At 39.4% G+C, this 10,103-nt stretch overlaps 1 protein-coding gene across 1 annotated transcript in view; it reads left to right on the top strand.

Moving 5' to 3' along the window:
• Positions 1–4,499, top strand: part of SOCS6 (suppressor of cytokine signaling 6) — a 27,472-nt gene extending 22,973 nt beyond the window's left edge. The window contains exon 4 of the mRNA XM_011366040.2: positions 1–4,499. Within this exon, the coding sequence (XP_011364342.1) occupies positions 1–591 (591 nt within the window). The 3' untranslated portion in view covers positions 592–4,499.
• Positions 4,500–10,103: the final 5,604 nt, after the last annotated feature.

The raw sequence follows: 10,103 nt of genomic DNA, 5'->3' as shown, positions 1-10,103 counted from the left end.
GTGCGCTGCCACCTGAACTTCGACCCGAGCTCGGCGCCGGGGGTCGCGCGCGTGTACGACGCGGTGCAGGGCAGCGGGCCGCTGGCCGTGACCAGCCTCACCGAGGAGCTGAAGAAGCTGGCGAAGCAGGGCTGGTACTGGGGCCCCATCACGCGCTGGGAGGCCGAGGGCAAGCTGGCCAGCGTGCCCGATGGCTCGTTCCTCGTGCGCGACAGCTCGGACGACCGCTATCTGCTGAGCCTGAGCTTCCGCTCCCACGGCAAGACGCTGCACACCAGAATCGAACATTCCAACGGGCGCTTCAGCTTCTACGAACAGCCGGACGTGGAGGGCCACACGTCCATCGTGGACCTCATCGAGCACTCCATCCGGGACTCCGAAAACGGAGCCTTCTGCTATTCGCGCTCGCGGCTGCCGGGCTCTGCGACTTACCCCGTCAGACTGACCAACCCCGTGTCGCGGTTCATGCAGGTGCGCTCCTTGCAGTACCTGTGCCGTTTCGTTATACGTCAGTACACCAGGATAGACCTAATTCAGAAACTGCCTCTGCCAAACAAAATGAAGGATTACTTACAGGAGAAGCACTACTGAGAGGAGAAGCCCTGCATCCTGCACTTTGGGAATAAGAAAAAAGAGATTGAAATACAGTTTACACGCCGTCATTGCTATCGAAATCTTTTGCTGCCATACTGTTTCAGTTTTATGTGTAAAAGAGTGATCTGTTTCGGGGTGAGGAAGTGTCGACGAGGTGTCTTGGGTTTATTTTGGTTCTTTAAAAAGGGAAGTCTTGAGGTTTTAGAAGTGTGAATTCTTTCATTGATGTGCAGAATAATCACAATGTGAATGATCGGATTCTCCTTAACCCCCGTCCCCCGTCCTTTGCTGCTATCCACTGTGATTTTTATGCATTAAAAAGCACATTTCATGTGTGTTCAACCCTAAGTAAAGTTGAATGGAACTTATAGAATGCAAATTGTTTTGTCTCTTTAAATGGCCCCTTTTTTTTTCTCAAAGATACTGTTGAGTGAACATACAGACCCCTGTGATTAAAACACAGAATTTACACGTACACTGAAAATGATTGTCTAATCTCATACTTTAGAAGGATTTACTTAGGATTATGCATTGACATAATCTTGGGTAATGGAACCCAGATCTGCAACATATCTTTTATAACACTCATTTCTAAATTATTTTTAAGGTTTTGCTGTTTGGGCTCCCCCCCCCACCACCCTTTGGTTGTGAAAAGTTGAACTTTTCTGTTGCCTTTGTCTTCATCTTGTGGTTTGTCTATTTTAATGAATGGCCTTACATTAAAAATCGTGAAGAGATGTATACCACCAATTTAGAAAGTGTTGCCTTTTCTGTCATTAAGCTCTGGTACAAATTGGCATAACTTATAAAGACCTATGGCACTAGAACTATTATTAAAGAAATTCTAGATCATAGTTTCCTGTGATAGTTTTTTGTTGTTGTTGTTAGCTATATTTTCCTTCGATAAAATGTTTTATCTGTGGTTTCTTTAGCTTAGTCAACATTTTGGGTGAAGACGTAGAACTGATTTTCATGAATGGACTAGATTCTCTTGGAACATTAAAGTTTCTATAAAGTTTTAACTTGATTTGAATAGAAAGAAAGCATTGTCTTAAAATTGGATTTATATTTTTGTTTTACGTAGTCACTATTAAGATGAGCTTGGATTTGACCATTCATCTCACCAAAAAAAAAAAAAAACCCCAAAAAAAAAACCCAGTGACTTTAGTTGAAAACTTGTGGAAATTCCAGAATACCATATAAGAAAAATATTAAAACCATATCAGATGTATGGAAGTCTATTGCCTACCATATATACTACCATTTAAAAATAGGTTTCCTATTTGTTTCTTTTTAATATAGGTAAATCTTAAGTAAATTGGCATCATTAGTCGGTTTAGTCGTTTTTTTTTTCGGGGCTGGGAGGGGGGAGGGCGAGCGTGTTATCCATAATACTTTTTAGTTATTTTGAAATTTAGTTGTTTATTCACTGCACAGTTGTTCAGTGTAGTATTTTGGGATTGCCCATGCAGAAAATGTTTCCAGGTATATAGTTTTGAAGGAAAATGTTTCCATCTCAGATGAAACATGTAATTTAAGACATTTCTTCCTTTGTCACTCAGTTTTCCTAGCCCCACGTAAGAACAAGAGTAAAAGGTATTAATGGCTTTGTCATTCAGACATATCAGTATCCCTGTTTTTTCCCTCTGTTTGTTTTTCAGGGTAGAACAGAATTAACCAGAAAAGGCACAATGCCATAATATCGTGTTAAGGTATTTTGACTTAAAGGGGAAAAGGTACTTCATTTTGGTGGAATGTTGACTGTACCTTGTTACAAAGACCCCTCCTTCACTTTGTGATATGTTTTCACCTAAGATGGGATATTGAGTATACTGTAATAATATAATTTAAGTGTTCACTATAAGCTATTTGGATTAAGAACTATTAGAGATGTAAACTTATCAAATTAATGCAAGACATTTAAACTATTTTTTTGCAAAACTATTTATTTTTAAACAATTTAAAATATATCTAGGGTGAGTTAAAAGTCCCTGTGCATCTATATTAGATGGCAGGTATTGTCACAGAGTCACTGTGTATTAATAATAGTTGTCAAAGTGGCTTCTCCGTGTTTCTAGAAGCGTTTACATGTACTCTTTGTGAGGTCACGGTGCACAGAGGTCTCGGGACTGCCCTGAAGCCCATCTTGGCAGGTGGGCATAGCCTGTTCCCCACACTTTCCCTCATGGTAATGTGTTTAAGATCTGGCCATTTAGTTTCAGGTTAAGATCATTCTGATTTCCATCTGAACTTTTAAAAATTGCATTTTGTGTTTTTATGGAGGGCAAGTCGTGATACCGTTCTAATTTAGAAAGCCAATTTTTATGTGCTTTCGTACATCGTCAGTGTAAAATACTTTAAAGAGAAATGCCCTGTTCTAATCCGGTTTGAAATTGCTCGGGTCTGATAGTATATCGATAAAAATAAAGGTATTTGCCACGAAGTTATTTACAAACAAAAGAGTATTGCAATATTTTCTACTTTTGCTTAGAGAACCATTTGGCATAGGCAGCACACCATATGTGAGAGATTGGCTTTGTAGGGTACTAAAACACTCTGCTTAAAAATGGAAAGGGGGGAAAAGAGACAAATCTTCGTCCTGTAGTTCGGTCTAGATACAATTTGAGTTACTTTCTGGATTATATAGAATGGCGGCTTAGATGCCATGGACACGACCTGTGAACGGTATTTAACTACGTGCTTTGAAAAATCTGAGCTCAAGACAAGAAAAAGGAAACAGGAAAGCTCTATCTTTTCGCCATAATAAATGAACCAGTTTTTTTTTTTTTTTTTAATCAAATATTTTATCCCAAAACATGATGGAGGCCAGAAGCTATTTCCAGGCTTACTAGGACACTATTATGCATTTTTATAAAAAGAAAGCATAGAAAGTACTTGAAAAATATCTCACTCTCTAAGGAAAACTGTTCTTTTTCTACTTGGTGCAATAATCTGAAGATTTAGAATATTATATCACAGGAAATGATCATAGAACTAAAAATAGTGTTTAAGGAAACCAGCTACACAGGGCAAGCATCTTGCTATTGAAGAAAATCGTGTGCCAAAAGGCTAACTCATGGGCATATAGGAAATAACATACACATTATTTCTGAGCCAGTATTATTGAAACAGGATAAAAGTTACTAAAATCTTAAATAGGTTATATGCAATGTCTCCGCCAGTGCTACAAGTCTAAATATGTTTCTTAGCAGAACTTTCAGAAACACCACTTTTAATCGTACATTTCACATGTACGAGAGATTTGCTTTAAAACAACAACTCAAATATTATATTTTCAATCTTAATGGCTTTGAATGTGAAGTCTTAATTTGAAAAGGAAATCACTACCAGCAATAGACAGTTTTGTTGAAAACTCTAATAAGGAACAATCGCCAGTTCCATAAATAACTATAAAATTCTAAAATAAAGTATTGGTACGCTAGTAATCACAAATTTGGTTTCTTTGAATACTTTTTTAATCCTGTAAAGAAGGTTTTTTATAAACATCCTTTGTATTAATCAGTCATAACATGGCAAATGCGTAGTTGCTGTTTCTGAAAAGATACACTCTCCATCCAGAGATGATGAAAAATTCTTATAGAATTTTGTAATGAGTATACATGTTGGGTTAAATAAATTTTATAGTCGTTGGAGTGCCATGAAGTTAATACTTGCAATCCAGATTGCTGTAGTTTACACTTTTTCTGTATGTTTCAAATCAGGTGTGTACCATTTGTACTGAGAACACCACAGAGTGAATTATCCAAAGTCCATTGATTTTAATACGTGTTTTGGTTTGTAAACAAATTATAGTAATTTCTTGCACATTTTTGGAAGTTAATTGTATAAGGATTTATGTATCTGCTTCTAGATACAGTGTGTAAATAAAAATTTTGTTCACAAGATCTGCCTTGTAGTCTGTTTAATACACAGAAGCAGATTTTAAATTTGTATAGGCTTAACTAGATAACTTTTGGATGCCCTATAAACTGGGCAGAGCCTGGAGGGATAGGGTCTAGCAAATTTTAGTAAAAAGGGAAAAGTGAAATAGTGTCATTCATGGGAGACAGTGAGCAAATTAGGAATCAGCCGATGTTGCCGAATACCCAGAAGCCTTCCACGCAGAGGCTGGGGTGAGCTAGCAGCACCTCTGAAAAGGGCCAGCTAAAGTTAACACGGCCCTCAAGCCTCACGGAAGAGATTGGGTAAACCGTTGGATTGTGACATTTTAAAAAACATATCTCTGATGAATAGTATTTTGTAGGTTATCAAAATGTGTTGTGTAGAAGTCAGAAATTCATAGGTTAGAATGATTTCTCATCCATTGAATTTGATGATGCGCTTTAAAGTTCTTAAACACCACTTTGGGTGACATGTTCATTTTAAAATGTTCTCTTTTTAACATGGCCTCTTTCATCCTAGCCAATTTAAAAATGACCGTGTTCAGGATATAGCACACATTTTGACTGTAATAGAGCCCAAATAGCATGACGTTCTGATGTTCCAGGGCTGGTACCATTTTTGACAGCATCGACTTCAGTTTTAATGCCCTCCTTACCTGCCGATGGTGGTGCTCATGAACTGTGGCATCCTGGGAAAGAAGAGAGCGGGCAGGCTTCTCAAGGTCGTGTCATGTGAATTTAGTCCTTACTATCTGCTATTTTAACCTCCAGTCTAGCTTTGCTTTCTTTCAGATCTAGCTTCACTTAAGCTTCTTTGTTAAAAAAAAAAAAAAAACTTTAAATCTTTTAGCTTTTTCACATTGCAACTTTCAGTTTTAAGGGTTTCCTAACCTTCTGAAACATCTTTTTCAAGAATTTGACTCTTCCGGTCTCCTTCCCGTTTTTGCGTGACGGGTCTCGCTAAAGGATGTTTTTGCACCGGCAGCTTTGTTCCCTCGGTCCCCGAGTCTAGGTCCGCTGGTCACGCAGCAGCCTGACTCTGACATGGAGTGGAGTGCTGCAGGAGGGTTTCGTAGCCCGACTCCTGGAGTGACTTTTGTCATAAGCTGCATTCTCCCTGCACCTCTTCCGGAAGAATCAGAGAAGGGCCCTCTTGGGACAGGCTCCCTCAGGTTGTAAACGCCAACGAGAGGCTGGCCAGAGAAGGGATTGTTTCACAGGGTTTCGGAAAAGGACCAGTTACTTTGCCTACCGATCATTTTGGACCATCAAATCCTGTCCTTGGTAGCTGGCTTGCAAGTAAGTGTAAATCTCAAAAAGGAAACTCTTACTTTTTGATCATGTGACACCGATTTCCCCACACCAAGAACATTCTAGGAAGCACAGATCTATGAGGCCGATTTCAGGTCTCCGATTTGGCTCTGTGGGTCTAAAAGACACGAGGACTTGATGACGCCAGCCTAGGTCACAAGTGAATTTATAAAGTGTCATTTTAAATATGTGGAATTACACCCTAGAATCTCATTAAGGAGAGCTGCTCGTCCCTTGTGTAAATAACCTGCTGTGTAGCCCCGCCCCGCCCCTAACAGTTTTAAGAGGTGGCACCACTAGCCCTCTGCATCAAGGACTGTCATTCTGAAGCCACTGTTCACCTGCTGCCTTTGCCACAGCCTGCTTCTCTCTCTCACTGTACTCCTTGCCAACTGTGTCTGCTTATGGCTGCAGGTGGTGAGCACTACTGGGCCCAGAAAATTACCAGCCTAACAGTGGCTCTGGCGTGTGACAGTTACCTAGGAAACCATAGATATATATCTTTAAACATGGAAGAATCCACTGCTCTACAGTAAACGGGTTCTCCCAGAATCTAGTTAGTGAAATCACCAGGTGAAACTTAGCTGGATTTTACATCCAAAATCTCCCGCCCCTTTTGTGTACCCCGAGACTCCGCTCCCCGCGGGACCCTCACTTTGCTTGGGTGTTGTAATACTTAAGCTGAATGTAGTACTCAGAAAAAATTAGATGCTGTATTACAGAGCCATTTTTAAAGACATCTCTCAGTGTCAGCTCTGAATTACTTGGTTACTATTTTTACTAATTCACCTTCATTAACTGTATGGTACAGTCCAGTGCTGATGAATTCTTCATCAGTTCAATCTCTGAGTCTAAGTATTGAGCTGCTATTACGTGCAGGACTGAAAGCAATTTAAGTGAGATGAGCATCAAGGAAAGAGGGTTTGATGAGACCTAATCTTGGGTAGCGGGGAGGCGAGTAAGGAGGAGAATGTAGTCTATTCCATCTTCACCGAGGGAATACTTTTACTTCCCCCAGTCGTAGATGATAATATTATGGTAGGTGGCGGGAGGGGCTCAGGATCTCAAGCCAGTAATTCCATGTCATCCAGACCCTCTTCTTTTACCTGTAGTCGCTGGAGGTCAGGTTTATTCTCAAGCTCTTCCCCGCGGGGGCCGGGGGAGGGGACCTAGCTGCTGGCAGCGGGGGAGCCACATTGTCCTAGTTTTGCGATCAGCAGACAGGAGGAGTTGTTATCCTCTAAGATTCTAGCCAGACCTCCGGATCGCTTAACCTGGGTCCCAGATCCATTCTTGACTCAGAATAGCGGGCTTCTCGGGTGGGTGAGGCTGGGCCAAGTGGCATCTGCGGTCGGAAGGTGGAAGTCAGTCCCAACACTGCCTGCTCTTCTCCACCGTGGGGAGAGCGGGGTCCTCGGGGTAGATATGTTAATGCATGAAGAAAATATGCTAATCAATTTTAAATATGTATGCAAATGAGCCCTTTCCCGCTAACATTTTTCTATTAAATGTGATCACTATATGAAGCATATTAAACACCACGGTAAACCTTTCAAGTTCATTCTTCTGGGGTGATCCTGTAAGGTCACTCACTCACTATAGGCATACTTAGATTTTTGTGTGTGTGTGGAATAGTGAAATTATCTGGTCTACTCACCCCTCTTCCCCCAGGTCATAAAAAATCTGGAATGCAGACGTGGGACAGCAAACCAGTGTTGACCACTCCTTGGAAAACTATGTGAAAACATTTGAATTCTTTTAAGTGCCATGTGATTTTTTAAAAAGCCGCTCCAATTAAACAATCCATTAATGGCTGATAAAAGTTCAATGATTGAAAAGTTTCCTTTCCTTGCTCACTCTAAGAGATCTCACTTTTAGTCAGAATTGTTTTGTTATAGTTTTCTCTGGCTACCATTTATTTATTTGTTTTATTTTTTATTTTTCAATTTTTCAATTCAGTATTTTATATTAGTTTCAGGTGAACAGCATAGTGGTCGGACATTTATATAATTTATGAAGTGATCCCCCCAATTAGTCTAGTGCCCACCTGGCACCACACAGAGTTATGACAGCATTATTGACTATTCTCTACGCTGTATTTCACATCCCTGTGACTATTTCAAAACTACCAATTTGTATTTCGCAAACCCTTCGCCTTTTCACCCAGCCCCCAACTCCCCTCCCATCTGGCAACCATCAGTTCATTCTCTGCATCTATGCGTCTGTGTCTGTTTTTGTTTCGTTATTTTGTTCTTTAGATTCCTCATAAAAGTGAGATCACATGGTATCTGTCTTTCTCTGACTTATTTTTCTTAGCGTGATACCTTCTAGGTCCATTCATGTTGTCTCAAATGGTAAGATTTCACCTTTTTATGGCTGAGTAATATTCCATCGCATATATGTACCACATCTTCTTTATCCAATTGTCTATTGTCGGGCACTTAGGTTACTTGCATGTCTTAGCTATTGTGAATAGCACTGCTGTGAACGCAGGGGTGCATAGATCTTTTCGAATTAGTGTGTTGGTTTTCTTTGGATGAATACCCGGAAGTGGAATTGCTGGGTCATAAGGTAGTTTTATTTTTAATTTTTTGAGGAACCCCCAAACTGTCTTCTATGGTGGCTGCACCAATTTGCAATCCCACCAACAGTGCGCGAGGGCTTCCTTTTCTCCGCGTCCTCGTCAACACTTTTGTCTTTAATGTATTGATGATGGCCATTCTGACAGGTGTGAGCTGATATCTCATTGTGGTTTTAATTTGTGTTTCTCTGGTGATTAGTGACTACCGACTCCCATTTATTAACTTTGTAAATCTGTTATATCATATCGAGTTTTGACAGAGACCAGAGAAAATGTAAAAATTATGTCAAGATAAAGCCTTTTTTAACTGTTCTGGCCAAGGGATAATGTAAAGCGAGAAGAAAAGGAACACGTTACTTGGCATTCTTAATTTAAAAAGTCGTTGATTTTTAAGAAGCAGTAGGATGAGGAGCAAAGAGAGAGGAGGTTATCTGAATTTTACTACTGGTTTTTACTACATTTTAATTTTAATAAATATTACCTAAACTAAAACATTTTTAAAAATTCAGAAATATCTTAAGAGTAACTAACAACCTTTCAATAGCTAGTAACATTCACCTATATGAATTGCAGGATAGCTATAACATTTCCTTGGCACAGAATTTCCTATATCATCCACATTTCCCATTTTCATTTTTTTCCCCTAAAAAAAATTAAGGGAAATCCACTGTGCCCAGATCATTTACTTTATAGATCAATATCAAGTACTGCATGTTTCTTTGACCTATTTATGGAAATAAAATACTTCACTAAATCGCTTAAAAAGACAACTTCTATTATTATAACAAGGTTAAGAACCTAGTGTTGCCTGTGGCTAGAACTTAATTTTTTTCCCCATTGAGTTAAACGTTTAGTTGTAATGCTATGTCTGTCATGCATATGACCCTAGAATAGTATTTTGGTTGTTTAAGAACTTTCTTTCCTTTTATCGTCAGAAGAATCTTGTTTGGATGGAAATCATCCCGTAATTAATTTGCTTTTGCTCTGTCCCTGACACCCCCGTCTCGAGTTTTCAAACTCTAACCCAGCCTCTTTTTCTTTCCCAAAAAAGCATTTTTATATTGTGTATTGCACTTGTGCATGATGTTACAGTATCTAGCCAAATTCTCTATTCAAACAGTAATCGATTTCTTTTGGGTAGAGATTCAGTCCTAAAATATTTCATCCAGTCTTTGCGTGTGAATAAAAGTAAAAGGTAATTTCAGTTGCTGAAACTATTCCACTAAAGGTAGAGATCTACAACCTCTCCTTCCTTTGGTACAGCCCTGCTTTTTCTTATGGATTTCCAAATACAGCCATTTAAATGAAAAAAATATGGCAAACGTACAAATCAATACTTTTTTTCTGTTGTGACCTTAAGACTCTCAATAAAATGTGCTTGCATGTCCCTAGATAATTTAAGAAATGATATTTTCATGGCTTTGATCACTTTCTCAGCTGGTCTCTCAATTTACCTAGGCAACGGCCTCATTTTCATGTGAGAACGCCTCTTCCTCAAGCAACAGATGGGGAAACCAAACTTTGATCTATATCCTTTGATTATGGGAAAAATATGAAGGAAATTCACTTATTAGAAACCGTGTAATTTTTGGAGGCTTCGCTTGGAATGTACAGCTAAGGTGTGCTATATAGGAGTTTATATTTATGCCTTCAAGATCTCACTCAAATTCTGATGGTTGGTGGTTGGTTTTGGTCACTTTTAAAAAAGTGATTTA

Source organism: Pteropus vampyrus, unplaced genomic scaffold (genome assembly GCF_000151845.1).
Source record: "Pteropus vampyrus isolate Shadow unplaced genomic scaffold, Pvam_2.0 Scaffold119, whole genome shotgun sequence".
NCBI lineage: Eukaryota > Metazoa > Chordata > Mammalia > Chiroptera > Pteropodidae > Pteropus > Pteropus vampyrus.
This window is presented reverse-complemented; position numbering and strand designations above follow the sequence as displayed.